The 21,293-nt window shown below is 44.9% G+C and overlaps 1 protein-coding gene across 1 annotated transcript in view; it reads left to right on the top strand.

Moving 5' to 3' along the window:
- syne2a (spectrin repeat containing, nuclear envelope 2a) overlaps nt 1–21,293 on the top strand; it is a gene marked incomplete at its 5' end in the record, with an annotated part of 223,959 nt that overhangs the window by 168,596 nt on the left and 34,070 nt on the right. Inside the window, 6 exons of the mRNA XM_083642872.1 lie at nt 1,490–1,721; nt 2,847–3,044; nt 7,669–7,791; nt 11,304–11,459; nt 14,662–14,820; nt 19,398–19,564. Coding sequence (XP_083498998.1) covers nt 1,490–1,721; nt 2,847–3,044; nt 7,669–7,791; nt 11,304–11,459; nt 14,662–14,820; nt 19,398–19,564 — 1,035 coding nt within the window. The remainder of the gene's footprint in view (nt 1–1,489; nt 1,722–2,846; nt 3,045–7,668; nt 7,792–11,303; nt 11,460–14,661; nt 14,821–19,397; nt 19,565–21,293) is intronic.

The following is a 21,293-nucleotide window of genomic DNA, read 5'->3' as shown; positions in this document are numbered from 1 at the left end:
TGGCATAGGCAGTGGAGGGTGGCGTAGGCAGTGGAGGGTGGCATAGGCAGTGGAGGGTGGCATAGGCAGTGGAGGGTAGCATAGGCAGTGGAGGGTGGCATAGGCAGTGGAGGGTAGCATAGGCAGTGGAGGGTAGCATAGGCAGTGGAGGGTAGCATAGGCAGTGGAGGGTGGCATAGGCAGTGGAGGGTGGCATAGGCAGTGGAGGGTGGCATAGGCAGTGGAGGGTGGCATAGGCAGTGGAGGGTGGCATAGGAAGTGGAGGGTGGCATAGACAGTGGAGGGTGGCATAGGCAGTGGAGGGTGGCATAGACAGTGGAGGGTAGCATAGGCAGTGGAGGGTGGCATAGACAGTGGAGTGTAGCATAGGCAGTGGAGGGTAGCATAGGCAGTGGAGGGTAGCATAGGCAGTGGAGGGTGGCATAGGAAGTGGAGGGTGGCATAGACAGTGGAGTGTAGCATAGGCAGTGGAGGGTAGCATAGGCAGTGGAGGGTAGCATAGGCAGTGGAGGGTGGCATAGGAAGTGGAGGGTGGCGTAGGCAGTGGAGGGTGGCGTAGGCAGTGGAGGGTGGCGTAGGCAGTGGAGGGTGGCGTAGGCAGTGGAGGGTGGCGTAGGCAGTGGAGGGTGGCGTAGGCAGTGGAGGGTGGCGTAGGCAGTGGAGGATGGCATAGGCAGTGGAGGGTGGCGTAGGCAGTGGAGGGTGGCGTAGGCAGTGGAGGGTGGCGTAGGCAGTGGAGGGTGGCGTAGGCAGTGGAGGGTAGCATAGGCAGTGGAGGGTAGCATAGGCAGTGGAGGGTGGTGTAGGCAGTGGAGGGTGGTGTAGGCAGTGGAGGGTAGCATAGGCAGTGGAGGGTAGCATAGGCAGTGGAGGGTGGCATAGGAAGTGGAGGGTGGCGTAGGCAGTGGAGGGTGGCGTAGGCAGTGGAGGGTGGCGTAGGCAGTGGAGGGTGGCGTAGGCAGTGGAGGGTGGCGTAGGCAGTGGAGGATGGCGTAGGCAGTGGAGGGTGGCGTAGGCAGTGGAGGGTGGCGTAGGCAGTGGAGGGTGGCGTAGGCAGTGGAGGGTGGCGTAGGCAGTGGAGGGTAGCATAGGCAGTGGAGGGTAGCATAGGCAGTGGAGGGTGGCGTAGGCAGTGGAGGGTGGTGTAGGCAGTGGAGGGTAGCATAGACAGTGGAGGGTGGGCTGCTCCTGCTATCCTGCATTTTGGAAATGTGCATAATGTGGTCACAGCTATTGTGAATCACGCTTGTTATAATCTACTTTACTTTTTTGCTTTACTTTTTCTGCTGCAACAACCTCATTTCTTCAACGTTTCATCTCATCTCTCGTTTTGTGTAACATTTGCATATTTATATGATGATATTAACATATCATCAGCTTGGGTTGGATCACCAACATGTGTGTGTTTACAGTGACTGTATTGCTGTGATTATCTGAGTCTGAGTCTGAACAGACCACGTAAGCTCAGACTGTGTTGCCTCCTGTGTAGATGTGAACTCATGCTAACAGTGGGCCGTATGAAGGACAGCTGGGGTAACTCTGTGGCTCTAGCCGAGCAGCGCCGGGCCCTGACCAAGAACCAACTGGACCAGTGGAGGATCTACAGCCACGGCTTGAAGCTCCTATGGAAGCTGCTGGGGGACGTCGACCCTCTACTGTGCCCTGCTGGACTGGCTCCATGCACACTGCAGCAGCTGCAAAGCTGTATGGACAACTACCAGGTTAGTTTGTCTGTTTTTGTTTCCAAAATGTCCTCTTCAGATCCAGAGTCCTAATGAAATCTGACAAAGACATAGGATCCTTGTAACTGGGCGTTCACACCGAAGACGATTTAGCAAATTCGCGCGGCGAGATTACATACAAACTCAGAATGTCTTAGGGGACATTCACACCAAAAGTGTTTTTTTCAGTCAGAACGCTATGAAAATCATGTTGAGAGCGCTTCCATTGTGCACAAAACACAGCGCACGGAGCGTTTTTTGTGTGCTCAGTTTGTTTTCCCCTGTAGTCGCGTGCAGTACAGATCAGAACACAACGACCACACGGACGGTAGCCAGCTGGTTTTGTCTGTTTGATGTTGTTCACTGTCAACATGAAAGCCAGATTATTGCCAATTCTGGCAGCAGCGGAGGTCGAGGATCCCTCGGGAGGAAAAACCGTAGGACGAGTGGAAAAGACGATCAGGGCGCTTTTCCTCTAATGTTCAACTTTTTTCAGCTTTAAAACGCCCACAGCGCTCCTCCAAAAACAACAGACGCCACCAGCGCTGAAACACCAGGTGCGTTCATTAAAAGAGGAGCACGTCTAGCGTGTCCTTACATAGAGAATGAATTGCAGAAAGATGCTTTTGGTCTGAATGTCCACCTATTGTGCGGAAATACCTACATTGGCCACAGATGTGTCTTGCAAAAAGGTCACTTAGCCTTCAGAGGGCAGAAGTGCAGGTACGTAAACACCACCTGGGGTCTGTCTGTCTATCTGTGCATGTCCCTGATTAACAGTCATGAATAATAGCTCAATTCTATGTCAAGGACCAGATGGGAGTCGACCCATCCAAAGATCCCAACAGGATATTGAAAGATCCTATTAACGAAGGTCTTTGAAGATCCTATGCAGATCTCTACAGAGCCTATCAGCATCATTAAGTATCTTATTGAGATCTTACCAGGATAGTGTTTCTCAAAATGAAGGCCACATAAACCCCCCTTTGCTTCCTCTCGTAAACATGTCGTCTGTCTTTCTCAAGATGAATGTGCTAATGATGTACTGATGCTAAAGTGCTACAGGACACGTAGGTGTAGCAGCACCCTCAAAGACAAAGGTTTCTCCCCTCATCTTTCATCCAGCGTGTTGGAGAGAGCCTGGGCCTGCACTCTGCCACCTACTCCCACACGCTGGAGGCAGGCAGAGGGCTGTGTGTGTGGATGACAGAGTACCAGTGCCAGAGCCGCCTGCAGAAGGAGCTCCAGGCCCTAGAGGAGGCCTGGGGAGGCACCACCACACTGCTGGATACTAGAAGGTCCCTGGTCAACGCTACCATTCAGGTAACAGCCATACCTCCATCAAAGCTGTGCGTGTGTAAGGGCTTACTGAGCTACTCACAACACCATGGATTCAGATGGATTATTTTCATTTACTAATCTCAAATCTTATATCAAATATTCAAATAATCTATAAACAAAACTTTTTAGGGAAAAAAACATTATACGTCACTTTGATGAATGCTCAAAAGTTCCATACTCTACTGTAAATGGTAAATGGTCTGCATTTATATAGCGCTTTTATCCAAAGCGCTTTACAATGAGTAGATAGTCTACATTCACCCATTCATACACCAATGGCGGCAGGCTGCCACGCAGGGTGCCTACACACCATCGGGAGCAATTTGGGGTTAAGTGTCTTGCCCAAGGACACAACGACAGCAGCTGGGAGGGAGCGGGGATGTTACATACACTGTATGTTGTAACCTGACAACTAAGTACAATAGCTCAATAAACTTTTTTTTTAATGTTATAGACAGTCCGCATGTCTGGGAACGCCCATACAGGCTCTAGGAACGCCCACAATAGACACTGGGTTAGCCTGGGGGCGGGGTCAGGGTCATAAAACACACGCACGCACACACACACACACACACACACACACACACAAGGGTGACCTGGTGCTTTCCCCTGGCCCAGAGCTCCAGGAGCTAGGGATTTGATTTATTTATTTAGACGGGACAATGCAAAATTGATGAACACAATAACCATGGAACAGATAAAAACATCGGGAACATAATAAAAGTGTAAAAATCGCCGGATTTAGCACAAGGCTAGTTTCCATCCGTTGTCCCCAATGAAAGCAGATGAAAAGCAGGTCTCTAAGCTAGGTATGATCCACGTGGATCCAGAGGCAGCTGATGTGATGACCCTGTCTGTCTCGCTCTGTGACGGCCCTGTCTGTCTCGCTCTTTCCATCACTCTGCGTTGGATATCACAGATCTGATATATTCATTGTAGAGTGGAATAGTTGGGACCTGCATCCAGATGAAGTATAAACACCTGTCTGACGCTGGAGACAGACCCAAGCAAACATACCAAGACGTTAAGCTCAGTTACACTTTGGCTCAGAGCTGTTCAATCCATACTGATCCCGTACTGGACCTTGGCCGGTCTCTCAGTTTGTGAATGTACAGTACCAGTGTTTTCAGTACCTTATGAGTACACAGTACACAGTAGGCTTAGTTCTGTCTCTATATGTACGTAGCTATGCAACAGCTTGATTTACTGCACATTCTCTAGGCTAATCTGTCATTGATGTACAGTAGTGTATGAGGCTGTGTGTGCAGCTTAATTATGGTATGTTAAGTCAACAAAAAATCTAAGTGCCACGCTAATCTCCAGTAGTCATGGCTTGTCTTGGATTTTGTGTGTGTGTGTGTGTGTGTGTGTGTGTGTGTGGGGGGGGGGGGGGCGGGGGGTGGCAGTAAGTTAGTGTTTGTTTTTGTTTTTGTGACAGTGTAACTGTTTGGCTGAAAGTTTGATCACTATAGGGTTTTACAGATATGGGTTTTTGAAGGCTGATACAGAGCAGTTTGGATTGAACCTGCTGAGAGCAATTTTATGTGAATATATCAATATCGTATCAATATCTATCCAAACAATTACAAGAATGTATCCTTGTATCATCCTTGTATGTATGGAAAAGCCTCTAAAACAGCCTCCTGATGGGACAATAACTTTCCTCTTAAAGCCAGGAGACATTTAGTATTGATCACTTGATTGTCGAGTGACTTGGACGAGCTGAATACAAATAAACACAATGAACATTTAGCAGATTCTTTTGTCCAAAGCAAAGTTCCTCCAGAGAGGAACCTCCATCATATTGGAGGTGGAGGTGATAATTGTTTTTTTAGTGAAAGGTCAATAGAGACTAGAAGGCAAAGTGAACGTCACTTCCTGCTTTTCTCCCTGTACCAGCGCTGAAAAAAATATGAATGGCGGTGAACGGAGAATATCGTTACTTGTGCCAACGTTAATTTTGTCAATTTAAAACATAACTTTGAATAAGAAAGTCGCAGTTTGTCGCCAAACTGTTGCACTAGAAGTTATAAATCAGAAAGACTACATACACTGTCGCCTAAGTGACGTCACTTTCTCTACCGGCAAAGCTGAAGACCGGCGACATGCCACGAGCTTCCACGAGCTATGTAGTTTTTATACGAAACTAACCCCTACGTTTCAGTTTGACGACAAACGGTGACTTTCTTGACATGCAAAGTTATGTTTTAAATTGACAAAATTAATGCTGGCACCCTGTGGCACAATTCAAACGGGATCAAAAAAGTAATATTATTAGTACCTCTGTAGCACTGGTGCTACAGAGATTGATCGTTTTATAGCACAGGCCAACTGAGGCCATAACATTGTAGCACACGTATAAAATGTAGGTTCAGTTCAGTTTGCCTTAGTCCTATGACGGGCCGTGGGCATTCCTTTCGATGGCAGCCTTTCCTGCAGATTCCAGGTCTCCTCTCCAGTCTCTGATGTTGTCTTCCTTCTCCCCCGTCCTCCTTTCACACACACCTCTCCCTCTATTGTTGCCAGCACTAAGCTGTCGCCTCGTCTTTTCCTCTGCTCATATCTTCTCAGCTTCCTCTTCTTGACTTCCTCCAGCATTCCTTGATCCACTTTCACCCTCACCCAGTCATTTGTCTGTCTCTCCTCCCAGCTGACTCTCAGTACTCATCTCCACAGCCGCAGCTCCAAGACCTCAATCATCCTTTCATCTGCCTTCCTTAAGGTCCAGCTTTCACATCAGCACTTTCACTAGCTTCACTTTCAACTTCAGGCTTAGATGTTTCTGATTTCCACACTGCCGTCAGGTTTGCTGCAATGCTCCTGGCTTGTCCTATTCTCATCTTGATGTCTGCTGTGCTGCCTCCTTCAGGGGTGATATAAGATCCCAAGAACCTAAGCTTTTTCACATTTTCAAGTTCATCATCCTGGATTTTCACATTTCCATTCCCATGATAGATAGATAGATAGATAGATAGATATACTTTATTGATCCTTTGCAGGAAATTCATGTGTCACGTAATGCAGCTACATTCAACATGTCAGGACAAAAACATGAAAAATATGAGGACATTGAAACATGTAGCAAGGCACACAAAAAGTACTGTCAAGTACTATGAAAAAGGTGCAGCAATAATACTGATAATAATAATACTAAAGTGCAAAAAAATTGCATAAAGTGACTAAGTATCTAGATAAAGAACAGGCACCGCTGGCCAACAAGATAAAATACAATATAAACAGCAACACGCACACACACACGCATGCACACACACACACACACACGCACACACACACACACACACACACACACACACACACACACACACACACACACACAGGTACATTGCACGGATATCTAAAGTGCAGGGAAGTGCATATATGCACAGCATATAAAGACATCATTTGATGTGTTGATTAAACAACCTGCACATTCATGGTCGAAGTCTTCAAGTTGTTGATGTGAAGACCCATTTCCAAGCGCGTTTGCCTGAGATGGTTTGCCATGGTCGTGTATGTTACCATCTCTAAAAACAACCACACGTAGTGCAGCTCATCACTTAAATGGGTCTGTGACTGACAAAGGACATTGTTGCATGCAGGGCACACAAAATCCAAACCTTAACAAAAAATGTGTTTCAAAACAACATAGCACGTGTGCTACTGCGTTAAATTCATTCATAGCACAGACCCATTTTTCCATAGCACGTGCTACATATGTCATATGTAGCACTGTCCAGCCCTGACTGTTCACTGCTGTGTGTGCCTGTGAGCCTGTGACACAGGGGCGAGCCGGCTTCATCAGCTGTGTTAATAATGTCCTGGCCTCCCACAGGGTCAGGGGAAGTTGTGTTAACCCTTCCAGCTGAACAGGGGATGGGAAATCCCTCCATGCAACAAGTCACATAAAGGTTAAGATCACACACCAGTGTTGATGACACAAATGAAAACAACTGCAAACTTTACCCTATCATATATGTACAGTATATGTCGGAGGAAGCATATATATATATATAACATAATATATGACAAAATTTGACATGAATGTTTTGGTTTTGAACTTTAAGCGTGGAATAACGAATCAGTAGCATCTTTGAATGTTTTACATACAATATCATGCAATACACATTTTGTCATATAACAATTACTGTGTGGCTTCACTAAAACACATTTCAGGGTAGTACTATATTGGAGTAGGTTTATTTTTATAGTTAGTTTGCGTAACTAATTTTATAAAAAAAAAAGTCAACAACAAAGCAAAAGTCTTAAGCAACAAATGTCTAAATTACCATTCTTTACTTAGTACTTGCTGCTGTAGGTGAACAAGGTATGAATGGAATGACTATATTATAGCACACGTAAAAGCAGCTTGTCTCTGAATGTGTCTGTGTTGGTTGATGCCTCCTGTTTTATCTGATCTAATTCAGTGATTCTCAAAACTGTGTTGAGGGTGGATGCCAGATCTATAAAGAATCCTGTAAATGTTTTCATCGTTTTCATTGATGTGCTTCAACTAGACAAATGGCCAAACACAGTGTGTCAGATGTTTGTTAGACACAAACTCCAGAGACCTCTTCATATCCCGCTGCTCTCTCTGTTGTGTGTTTAGAAGTGTCAGCAGTGTGAGGAGGGGATCACCATCAGCACGCAGCAACTGGACCAACTGAAGACGAGGCTGAAGCAGCCACGGCCTGAAAGACTACAGGCCTCAGAGGAAGAGCCGCTCATTCAGGTGATCACAAACATAACAAAGCTATAATAACTTCATGTGAATTAGTTATGAAATCATATCAGTCGAGTATGAGTGATACTGGACACTAGCAGGTTATACTCCACTGGCTTTGCATCGGGCCACTTTTGCTAAATGACAGGAGGCCAGGGGCCAGTTAATACAAAAACATTAATAGTATTTTTCCTGTAGTAGATTGTAGGTTGTAGGTACGTAGACTAGCACCATGCTTCCTCCGACACATGCGCAGTTGCCAGCCGCTTCTTTTCACCTGACAGCGGGGAGCATAACCGGCAGGACGTAGCACGTGGGAGGATCACGCTATTCCCACCAGTTCCCTTCCGCCCTGAACAGGCGCCCCGACCGACCAGAGGAGGCACAGTCAATCGTGCCGGTATGGACGCCCGACCAAGCCGGAGGTAACGCGGGGGCGCGAACCTGTGACCCTCGTGTCGGTAGGCAGGGAATTTACCGCTACACTACCCAGACGCCCAGTCAAACTTTATTTAAAGTCGAACTGGACCTGTTCGTCACGTGCATATGAGTCCGTTTCAGACTGAAAAACATAGTTTGTCTAAGATGACAGGTTGAGTATCATGTCGATGATTTTATTTGACAATTCTGGGGACTGGATTGGGTTTTGGCCAATCCTGGCGTGTTCCGCCTCCAAATCGAGTGGGATTCAGTGTGTTGTGGCGCTCCCCTCGGGAAGAGCCTTTTGACGGGAGGAGTGGAGCTCAGCGACCCGCAGGCAGCCAGCTGCCTTCGTGTTGCCAAGCGGAGAGTGCAGCACGTCGGCCTGGAATCTCCGAAGTGCAACCCCTGACAACCAAGCTCTCGGATGCGCGCGCCATTATCGCTACTGTAAATACGATATCCCTGGAATGCGCATTTTAACGAGCCAGTTACATTTCTTTGCATTCTTAGAGATTATAGTTTTTGTTTTTTGTTCATGTTTCTAACAATTGGCCAAGTTAGTAGTTAGTTTATGGGATGGGAATTCGGCCAGATGACAGGCACTAGGCGCCATTTTCTACTTCATTTGGAAGAGAAAATTATCCTGAAATGAAGATTTGATTGACAGCTGCATGTCGTGATATGATTGGTTGAAATGGGGTAGAAATTTGATAGTACTAGGTGACGTCAGCAAACTGTACATTACTGTTATCAATGAAATCTTGAAAAATTAACTTTTGATGTGAAAAATCATTAAATAGGTGCACTGCATACCCAGGTATTTGAACTAAAAGAAAATAAAAGTCATTTTTGGGTTCAGCTCGACTTTAACGTTAATATAAGTATTCATTATGAATTCTAAAATGGTCGGTGGGGCCACTCTTATCGCGGGCTGCATCTGCCCCTCGGGCCACAAGTGAGGGAGGAAACCATAATGGGTCAAAAGACAACAATGTGTCTCTCACAGCCCACATTAAAGTAATACCCAGGTTGTTGTGAGATTGCCCTGAGGCCGTTAATCAACTTACCTGTCATTAAAGTAATACCCAGGTTGTTGTGAGATTGCCCTGAGGCCGTTAATCAACTTACCTGTCATTAAAGTAATACCCAGGTTGTTGTGAGATTGCCCTGAGGCCGTTAATCAACTTACCCGTCATTAAAGTAATACCCAGGTTGTTGAGAGATTGCCCTGTGGCCGTTGACCAACTTACAGAATCATCCACATATCCCTGGTAGATCACTGGCTCCAGTGTGTCATAGATGTTTGTGTGACCTGTAGATGCACCAGTTTTAAAAATGAAAATATGAAGTTAATATCCAGTAGCTGATTTAAGAAGGGTTTGTTTTTTAACTATTTCAGGTGAGCAACCACATAGCCTGGTAACGTGACCTCACATCCTGTTTGGCTCTACGTATATGTCTGGACTTCCAGCCGCGGGTGGAAGTCCAGAGCGATTTGTGGCGGGAAACAGAATGTGGCTTCATGTGATCAGGATGCTTTTAACCAGGCTACGTTCATCTGCTGTGAAGTGATGTTTTTTTAGTAGTATTTTAAGTAGATGTTGCAATGAACTCTAATAATAAACTATGATCTTCTCAGAGCTGCAACACTTATATGGAAACTATTAAGAGTGATCCAGGCACTGTATACCATTGGTTCTCAAATGGGGGTGCTGGGACCCCCAGGGGTCCGTGGCACTTTGCAAACTGTTTTCGGGAAAATAAAAATAAAAACTTTTTTTTATTTTCTTTTTTTTGCAAAAGCTTCATAGTTGAGAATACAAAAATATTTTACGCTTTAAATCTAAAATGGTTCATGGATTACATTCTAATCTAACAAACCTATCAATTTAAAAGTCAAGCACGTTACCGTGGAAACAATTAGAATCAGAATGAGGGGGTCCCCGGTAGATTTTCTATCTTGTAAGTAAGGGGTCCTCGGCTGAAAAACATTTGAGAACCTCTGCTGTATACAATAAATAAATATACAATAATAATAAATATCAAAATTAAAATGTAAAGAGAAGGCGGTCCACGTCCTTGTTACGACCCGGTCTAGGGTCAGGCCGCACCATAAAAGTGACACAAGAGCAAGGCTTTAAAAAGGCAAAAAAGGGCCATTTATTTGACATAATAAATATTACAGCATAGACACTGAAGGTTAGACAGATCTAGATGTTCCAGAAACATTGACTTCAGGGATAACCAATGCCAAAACTATAAAGAAACAAAGCAAACAAACAACTCACCCACCCCCCCACTAGATAATCCCTACCAGAAAGTAAATAACCAAAAGACATTAACTAAACTCCCTAACTAAAGAAACAGGAGAAAACAAAACCACAAAAAAAATGGCAGTTAACCCTTACTGCTTCTCAGAAGGCAGGCACACCACAGACTCCAGCAACAACAGTAAAATTCATAGCTAAAAGCTAACATGGTGTTGAGGAGTGAGGAGAAATGGGGGAGAATGACCACAGCCCTCTCCCCACCATCTTGCTGAATCCAGGGAGCTTTAAAGGAAGTGAACTGCGGAGTCGACCAATCAGCAGCCACCACTGGCCAATCACTGCCGATTGCCATCACCTGTTAGAAGATCCACTCACAACAAGAACTCTCACTCAGCACACAAGCACACATCCACACCACATGCAAACAGGGTAGAGAAACAATACAATACACATATGGCCTAGGGCCGTAACAGTCCTCATTAATTATACCAGGATCAATCTGTTTGAAGAAGTCAAAGTCAAAGTTTCTCCCATCACCCACCCCCTCGTCGCAGCTACCCCCAATCCTGATAGAGCTCCTCTATTGTGAGTGTCCCCCCCTTTCTCTCATCTCTTACCCCCCTGCTGTCACTCCCCTCCCCCTTCCTACCCCTCTGACCCTCCCCCTGTCCTGCCAACACTCCTTTAATCCGGCTGCTCAGAGAGTGTTAGAGAAGGGGCTATAGCAGCCGGTGCAGGCCTGTCTGTCTGACCGCTTAGTTGTGTGTGTGTGTGTGTGTGTGTGTGTGTGTGTGTGTGTGTGTGTGTGTGCGCGTGTGTGTGATGCAGGAGAACGAGGTCTCTCTGGAGCGTCTGGCCAGTGGATTGAGGGAGTTGGCGACCATGCAGACGGACCTGTCTCACTATGTGGCGGCGGGGGACTCGGCTCTGCTGGAGCAGCAGCTGGAACAACTCCACTGCCAGTGGGAAGAGCTCTGCACCAAGGTGAGAGAGACCAGAGAGAGACCAGAGAATAAGAGAGAGGGAGAGAGAGAGAGAAAGAGAGAGAGAGGGAGAGGAGGGAAAAGTTTCTACCAGCGCTGTCTTGGCCATCACCGGCAGCACAAAGCCTCCTGCACCACTGGGATTGGACACACACACACACACACACACACACACACACACACACACACACACACACACACACACACACGCATAGGCTGGTTCATGGAGGGGATGCTGGGCCAAAATTGTGCTTCTCTCAGTTTGATAATTGAATTGAAGCTGTTTTCTCCACATTTCACCTACACACACACACACACACACACACACACACACACACACACACACTACTAAAGTTCAAGGCTGATTCGTAGGTTAGATGTGAGCTATGTGCGAAATAGTTTTGGTTGCTAGAATGTGTTTTTCAGAAAACTGGTGTATATAGATGGTTTCACTGGCATTCTGTTGCTAGGGAACAGTTTGGAACCTAGCTTATGTCCTGTCAATGATTGTATTAGCAAACGCTGCAACAGGAAATAAACCTGGGTCCATTTAGACCTTTTACGTGTACAGCATGTTGTCAAGTTAAAACAATCTATAAGAATACAAAGAAAATGGCAGCATTTACTGCATATCTACATAGGTTTTGAAATAGACACTTGACAGGCTGAACAATGTCAGAACAGGTTGTACTGTAAGTGCATTAATGTTGGCATAGCTCTGTCCACAGAGGCTGAACTCCTTACACTTAGGTCTTTCAGCTTAAGACGCTTGTTCTCGGGAAACCGACGGGTAGCCTATTTCACTTCCCACCCAATTCACACCCGTTGTGTCTCTAAAAGGCAGGAAGTAACACAGGTGCAAGCAAAACATTAATTAGGGAAAAAGCTAAATGGATTGGAAATCCTCATTAATGTCTTTCTTGCACCTGTGTTACTTCCTGCCTTTTAGACACAACAATGGGTGAATTGGTTGGGAAGTGAAAAAGGTGAATTTTAGGCCAGTAGAACGCAACCTTGCCCTACTCATTTGCTAGAGCAACCATCTAAAAAAGGTCCCTTTCCTCTCTTTATTTATTTATTTATTTATTTATTTATTTATTTATTTATTTATGTATTTATGTATTCATTCATTCATTCATTCATTCATTTATTTATTTAAAGTAGGACTTAAAAGAGCCACAACTACCCATAAAGGAGCAGCATGTGGCTCTAGAGCCTCTGGTTGAGCATCACTGGTTGAGGCCTTGTGATCATTTGCGCTCATGTTAATTGGACGCTCGGCTCGACTGACTGCTCCCACCTGCTGCTGGTCTGGCAGGTGTTGCTGCACAGATGCAGCGTGGAGTTTCTCCCACTCAATATTAACATCGTTTTGCTGCTGTAAGTTAGAATGAATACAGCTGTCCCAACTGTGGGGATTAGGAATCTAGGGAATTTATTAAGACTGCAATGACATTGCATAAAAAATGTGACGCAAATTATGTGGGACATTATTCATATACAAATCTTGAGTGGTAATCCACAAGATTTATTTTATTTTATTTATTTATTTATTTATTTTTGGTCTCCATCTTTGTTGCTAAATGTTTATTGCTGTGGTGCTTTTGCACTGCTCTTCCCTGAGATCACCTGTCAATCAAACAGTGTGTCCAGTACCCTGACATTTTTATTTATAAGAAAATGTCTCTGATTTTTTTATTGAACTCTGAAATTGTTCGGCTAATAATTCACTACCTTCATGTGTGGTAAGCGTAACATGAGATGTCTCTACTTTGTCCATTGCTGACATCATGGATCAGGATCTGAGCCACAACAGCTTCCTTTGCATAGTTAACAGGTTGTAGGTGGGGGGAGCCGGTGGAGTGAGTCCACAGAACAGATGGCTTGGCTGGGCTGAAGGGATTCTGGGGGACAGGGTCTATTGTTGTGGGTCCTCACAGGGTGACTGCAGCACACAATGCAACCTCAATACTCCAGAGTCCAAAAGGCCCGGCGGAGTTACATCAAAACCAGACCAGGGCTCATGAAAAACAAATAAATGCCAGTGAACAGTAAAATATGGCTGCCCCCCAAACAAGCGCTGCAGGCGTGCTAAGCTAAGCTAAGCTAAGCTCTTTGACCTGAAAAAGATCAACAGCCCCTCCTTATCTGTGTAATGGGGTGTTACCGTGTTAAGCTGTCATTAGGAAATTGGACCCCGTTAATTTATCATGTGAAGAGCCAGGCTCTCTTGGGGGCTTCTCTCAATTTAGTTGATTATACAGACTCCCATAGAGATTCAATAGATTAAATAGCCACTGTGGGTTCAGTGTGACGATAATTCACTTTACTTCAGTGCATTGTATTGACTTAAATACTGTACAGTACCATAATGACTCTAATATTCACAAGGATAGACTTCAATATATATTTTTCTCTGTAATTTGTATATTTTGTGCAACATACGGTAGATTTGTGAAAACTTTTTATAATAGTGATTCACTATAGGCTATAGTGAATGGCTGCCTACAGCTTTACCACTTCTTGAACCATTAAGCTAGTTCAAGTCTACCAAAAGCTTTACAGTGTTTGTTGTGTATTATAATTAGGTCAGAGTTTCTCCTAGAATACAGAAATCTTTCTCCAATTGGTCGTTGCTCCACCCCCACTGCCAATCTGGGCAGAACTGTAGTTGTACACATGCTTCCTCTGATACATGTGCAGTCGCAAGTTGCTTCTTTTCACCTGACAGCGAGGGGTTTCTCACCAGCGGGACGTAACACGTGAGAGGATCACGCTATTCTCCCCCCTCCCCCCGAACAGGTGCCCCAACTGACCAGAGGAGGCACTAGCGCAGTGACCAGGACACATACCCTTAATCCAGCTTCCCACCCACAGACACGGCCAATTGTGCCTGTATGGACGCCCGACCAAGCCGGAGGTAACACGGGAAGTCGAACCTGCGACCCTCGTGTTGGTAGGCAGGGAATCTACCGCTGTATAAATACAGCCCTTTGGTGTCCTTTGCTATAAAGCATCACAGAGTGCCCATGTTTCTAACCATGGGCGTGCTGTGTGCAGTTTACCGATGTCACCGACACCTTAGAGGATTTCTGGGCATTGAAGTGAAATAAGTCAAAGCGTTGTCTCTTGCTGCCTTGTAGGACAGCCACAGCAAGTTAGTGTCGCCTTAACATTCACAATGTAAACTGGACCCTCCTCAGGTGTCTCTGCGCAGGCAGGAAATCGCTGACCGCCTCAATGCCTGGACCATCTTCAACGACAAGAACAAGGAGCTGTGTGATTGGCTGAGTCAGATGGAGAACAAGGTGTGCCACAGTGGAGACCTCAGCATCGAGGAGATGGTGGAGAAGCTGAAGAAGGTAAAGAGAATATATGCTGTCTTTGTAGCGTATAGAGCTCAACAGTCACCTGACTTTTTCGTGACGTCATTTAGATCTTCTCCATAGACGGTTGGAAAAAATCCTTATATAACGAGTTTTAAGGCTTGAACCAAGCCAACCGTGACCTACTGAATCATGAGTGACCATAAAACATTCCGTTTGGCACAAAAACAAAAAATAACAACGGGGGAAAATGTCGAAAATTTGATTGAAGTCTATTCCTATTTGCTACTTACCAATGATGATGTTGATGTTAGTTCTTTCTCAGCTCAGTCCATGCTGTTCCTCATAGTAGCTCTGGAGAGTTCGGCAAAAATGCATGCAAGGTCAATGGGGTCACGCTCATCATTGGTAAGTAAGTAGCAGGGCTAGATTTAAAAAAATGTGAACTATCCCTTTAAGCTTTTTCAAGGAATTCTATTTGCGTACCAGTCTTAATAATGACACATGGTGCATTCTGTGCATTGCCACACTTAGTCTACAAATTAGGGCCTAAATACTAGCCTGGTAAACCAGCCCGTCAGGTGAACTCACATTTCATTCGGTTCTGCGTGACGGTCTGGCCCCAAAGCCAGTGGGGCGGTGTTTAGCAGAAGCTGCAGAGCAGAAGAGCCAATCAGCGACTGCGCTGTGATTGACAGCGCAAGTTGGCCAATCAGGAACGCCACTAGCACTGCACTAACAAAACAATAATGGCCGCCTTTTTGCCTGATCGTCTCGAGGAGGCGTGATTTCTAACCCCACATAGGATAAGCAATAACCACGCCCTGTGGCTCCGGGATTGGCCAGGAGCATTGAAGCTTGGGACTAAAGCACCTGGGGTTTTTCATCTTTTAAAATAAAGATGTTTAAAAAACTATTGCTTGTTACATTTTCAGTGCTGTACCTTTTCTCTGGGTATGAATTGAGCTTGAAATTAACGATATGATACATTATATTATATGAGCTATGAACGTGAACACAACACCGTTTATATTATTGCATGTTTTTGTAGATTGTGTACATTGTGTAGATTACAAGTATTATGCTTATTATTATTATTACTATGCTAAGGAAGGTAGGTGACCATAATTCATTTCAATGTCCGCTCTCGAAATCGCTGTCTGTTCTCAAGAGCTATTCAGTTGGTTCATGAAATCGTTGGGCTGCGTACCCTCCAGTGTTGCTCCTGCCTGGCCAATCCCGGCGCCACAGGGCGTGGTTATTGCTTATCCTATGTGGGGTTAGAAATCACGCCTCGAGGAGTAACGTCAGCGTTTGTCTAGTTTAAACAGCCATAAAGTGCCGTTATTGCAGAAATAGACTCTATAACAACAATTAAACAAGTACAGGAGTACAGGAGGCCGCAACCACAGAGTTTCTTGGTGGAAAACATGTTTTTGCCATTCTCCCGAGTGGATTTGGGTTTGACTGGATCTGATGCTGATTGGCTGAAGGAGTTGTCTGTCAAGGCAACTATGCCCGCCCATGCTCCCGCCCCTGCTAAGGACTGGGTGAAGAGTTGGGGCCAGACCGTCACGCAGAACCAAATGAAATGTGAGTTCACGTGACGGGCTGGTTTACCAGGATACCTAAATACCACCTGTGTAAAATGCATACATGCATTATCCTACTCTGTATGTAGGCTATACTGTAACAGAGTGGAGGCTCCTACTGTATGTAGGCTATACTGTAACAGAGTGGAGGCTCCTACTGTATGTAGGCTATACTGTAACAGAGTGGAGGCTCCTACTGTATGTAGGCTATACTGTAACAGAGTGGAGGCTCCTACTGTATGTAGGCTATACTGTAACAGAGTGGAGGCTCCTACTGTATGTAGGCTATACTGTAACAGAGTGGAGGCTCCTACTGTATGTAGGCTATAGACCAAATCAGCGGGATGTTTACATTTACTTCCGGGTACCCCTGAGGTCCACACATTATAATGGCGGTGAACGGCACAAACTGACGTGTTGAAGACAAAAACAGACAAAGAAGACAAAAATGGTTCGTCCGTGTTGTGTTGTTGTTTAATATCATTCATAACAACACTTTCACTAACGTTAGTGGAGACCAGACTAGCTTATTTACCTGTTGGACCAGACCAGAGTAGACTTGACGCTAAATTAAATTAACGTGGCGTCGGTAGCTCTGTCTCTAACGTTAACGAGTCTGCTCTCGCCGAGAAGAGCCTGGTGACGCGAGGTTACGAGTCTGCAAAAAAACTGCGAGTTTGACAGACAAACAAACATTATTAGCTAGCTAACACTACATAAAACAAACACAGAAGAAAGGCTAGATATGTCGGACAAGCATGTTTACCAACCGTTTAACCATTGAAATTGAAAGTAGTCGGCCAAAAACAACGAGAGGGTTTGACAGCATTTATTTGACAACACGCACATTTAAACCTGCCGCCTTCCCCAAGTGGTACCCGGAAGTAAATTTGTTTACATGGTGACGTCACAGTGATTTGGTCTATACTGTAACAGAGTGGAGGCTCCTACTGTATGTAGGCTATACTGTAACAGAGTGGAGGCTCCTACTGTATGTAGGCTATACTGTAACAGAGTGGAGGCTCCTACTGTATGTAGGCTATACTGTAACAGAGTGGAGGCTCCTACTGTATGTAGGCTATACTGTAACAGAGTGGAGGCTCCCTACTGTATGTAGGCTATACTGTAACAGAGTGGAGGCTCCTACTGTATGTAGGCTATACTGTAACAGAGTGGAGGCTCCTACTGTATGTAGGCTATACTGTAACAGAGTGGAGGCTCCTACTGTATGTAGGCTATACTGTAACAGAGTGGAGGCTCCTACTGTATGTAGGCTATACTGTAACAGAGTGGAGGCTCCCTACTGTATGTAGGCTATACTGTAACAGAGTGGAGGCTCCTACTGTATGTAGGCTATACTGTGACAGAGTGGAGGCTCCTACTGTATGTAGGCTATACTGTAACAGAGTGGAGGCCTGGAATGGCTGCTGGGTCTTTGTTCTCACACAACAGTTGTCCTTTCACTGACAGAGGCTCTTTTGTGCTCTCCTGTCTCCTCGTGACCTCGTGACCCCGTGCTCATGTTGTGCACATGTTAATAATTGCTTTGGGACATTACATCATTATTGTTGTGGGCTGTCAGATGGGATGAGAAAATGACAGCCACTTCATATTACAGTACTACAGTATCACCCTTTACACCTGGGCCCAGTTGCACAAAGCACCTTAGGTTAACATTTCTCTTAGGGTCAGAGTTAAGGTGTCCATAAAATAGAATCGGCTGCACAAAACACCCTTAAATCTTGTGCTTAATGTTTTCCTTAAAATGTTTAACCTTTTGGACAAGATTTAATAACACTGCAAAAAAATGTGTGTGCAGTCTATTCATGTTAATCCTGGATATGCAACAAAAATGCATGCAAGAATCCACAAAGTGTGATTTTAAATTCCAACTGCATTGTATACGAGGGATCAGGTTGTAAAGAAACTAACTGCTGTTTGTTTTAAACAGCAGTTCAATGTGAAACCACGCCCTCTTTGAACTCTAGCTGCTCCTTTTAAGCTAGACACTCCATTTAAACTGTAAACGAGTCACCACTTTTAGGACTCGATCACCTCAATTCAGCTTTAATTTATCTTTTGTACGGTTTGAAAATTTGCAGTTTATGTTTTTTCAACCTTTATAATGGGACCGTATGGAGCCAGCCTTGAGTGTCTCACTCTTGCAGGCTGTAGTTTTTACTAAATCCACACATTTAAAATTGTGACAGTTCACACAACTTTAACACTGCATACATATATACATCAGACCCTTGAGCTACTTTTGCTCTCACTCACAAAGTCAAAATATAAGCCATGTGATGTATACTTTTTGTAGTATTGGGGGTAACTCATTACAAAAGTAACATATCACATAATAATATAGTACTTAATATATTACTTTTATCAGTAACTCAATAATATAACTTATTACCAATAGGATTTCTATAATCTTATACCAGTTACTTTGTTAAGTAACACAAGTTACAAATTCAGTTACATTTGACATCAAAGCATATATTTAAATTAAGATACAATCATTTCCTAATCAAATTGTGTGTTTTTATGCAAATAACCACTATAGATGACAATAACAAAGGAAAATGATAACATTTAGAATTTTCAACGGTTTACACTGACTTCAAGACGGTTTAAATTATTTGTCGGGATAGTTCCGGGGTGGCGATGTCATTCTACTACTGCTGTTATTTTAGTGAAAGTAATGCAAAAGTAGTGTAATAAGTAACAAGTTATTCTACACAGACAGTAATATTGTAAAGTAACTTTCAAATTAAAGCCACTAGTAATATTTAGTATATTACATTTTGAAAGTAACTTGTCCACCACTGAGTTTCTTGAGGTATTAATGTTTGTTTTGCACAGCTTACTAGTTAACTGCTGCAGTGGCACCCGGAAGTGCTTTTTTGTTGCTGTGATGTCACGCTGATTTGTCCTATATACACGCTACTTACGAGGTTCTTCCACTTCCTAGTTTGGAGACGTGTGGTGCAGCACAGAGTGAAGAGTGTTGTGTCTCCACAGGACTGCATGGAAGAGATCAACCTGTTCAGCGAGAACAAGAGGCACCTGAAGCAGCTGGGACAGCAGCTGCTGTTAGCCAGTGACCAGGCCACACAGAGCCAGGTGCACGGCTCCCTGCACGAGGTCAGCCAGCGCTGGCACAACCTCTTCCACCGCATCGAAGCCAGGTGACTGTGTGTGTGTGTGTGTGTGTGTGTGTGTGTGTGTGTGTGTGTGTGTGTGTGTGTGTGTGTGTGTGTCCCCAAACTTTTCAGACCAAGTACCAATATGTACCAAACCAAATTTCCCCAGGGACCACTGCGGATACCAATCTCCCAATGTGTGTGTGTGTGTGGGGTGTGTGTGTGTGTTCACCAGAGATTTGGACTTGAGTCGCACTTAAGTCACACACACAGTGACTTGAGACTTGACTTGAGACTCGTCCTTAAAGACTTGAGACTTGACTTGGACTTGAAGGTTTGGGACTTGTGAACAATCTTTATTTTATTTTTTTGCTGCATTAACATGAAGGACATGTCTACTAATGTCATCTCTAATCATTGCTGCTACTGTATTCTAATAGATAAGGAGTGAGGATAATACAGTACATGCTTTGAATCCCTTAGTTTGAGCTATGCAGTGTTCTAAGCAGACTGGATGGCATGCAGCAGATGATAGAATGCTCACCCATAAGAGACTTGAAACTTGACTTGGACTTGTGACCAAAAACTTGAAACTTGACTTGGACTTGCAAAATATGACTTGTGAGCATCTCTGCTAATTACGTTTTGCCATTAGAAACATCAGTAAAGAGTGAACGGCTTTAAGTGGGACCCGTTAATTAAACAATAGCTCTGCTACTGTGACCCGTCTGTCCCCCTGCTGTTGTGTTAGCCCATGAGTGCATGGCTTTTAATGTACACACACTGTAGGTGAAGCCACTGTGATGATGCAGTGTTACTGTCACACAGATGGACAGTGTCTGTGTTCAAGTTTGGGGTGGCACCATATGGTCCCATGTCTACGCTGATCCCCCCCCATGTGTCAGAGTGGGATGACCCATGTCTACGCTGATCCCCCCCATGTGTCGGAGTGGGATGACCCATGTCTACGCTGATCCCCCCCATGTGTCGGAGTGGGATGACCCATGTCTACGCTGATCCTCCCCATGTGTCAGAGTGTCAGAGTGGGATGACCCGAGGGAGGGGAGGGTCCGTCTGGGTGGGAAAGAGACGGATCTGTCGGCATGCATTGACTCAATGCTTGTCAAAGTGGGGTCCGGACCAGCAGAGGTCCTGTAGGCATGCATTGACTCAATGCTTGTCAAAGTGGGGTCCGGACCAGCAGAGGTCCTTGGGGCAGGTCCAGGTGGTCCCACAGTAACAGGAAGCAACGTTTAATATCACCAGAAATTATCCCAGTTAAGGGAAGGTATGGCTATTGCCGGTATTATTACACTCACCACTAACAATTCAGTATGGGAGTCCCTACTGTAGAACGAATTGTGTGTGTGTGTGTGTGTGTGTGCGTGTGCGTGTGTGTGTGTGTGCGTGCGCGTGTCTGTGTGTGTGTGTGGGGTGGGGGGGGGGGGGGCTGTAGCCTAATGTGTGACTCTTTGAGGGTCTATGACATGAAGATGTTTGAGAACCTCTGCAAAAAGTGCAAAAAAAAAAAGTCATATTCAACTGGATCATATCGTGCTCTTAACTGGTTACTAAAGCAAAGTCCAATACACAAGCTACGTGTGAGTCCATGTGACTTTTGTTTACCAGCCCTGGTTCACATGTTTCTGGACAGTGTGAATCTAAACACATCCAAAATGAAACAAAGTCAGCTTTTGCACTCAGGTTGGGACCAAACAAAACAAACTGTTAGTAGATGAGCTCTCCAGTAGCCAGTTAGCCATAGCGCACCCCC

This window comes from Poromitra crassiceps, assembly GCF_964638095.1.
Source record: "Poromitra crassiceps genome assembly, chromosome: 9".
Classification (NCBI taxonomy): Eukaryota; Metazoa; Chordata; class Actinopteri; order Beryciformes; family Melamphaidae; genus Poromitra; species Poromitra crassiceps.
The sequence above is the reverse complement of the archived record's forward strand: the minus strand, read 5'-3'. Positions and strand labels throughout refer to the sequence as shown.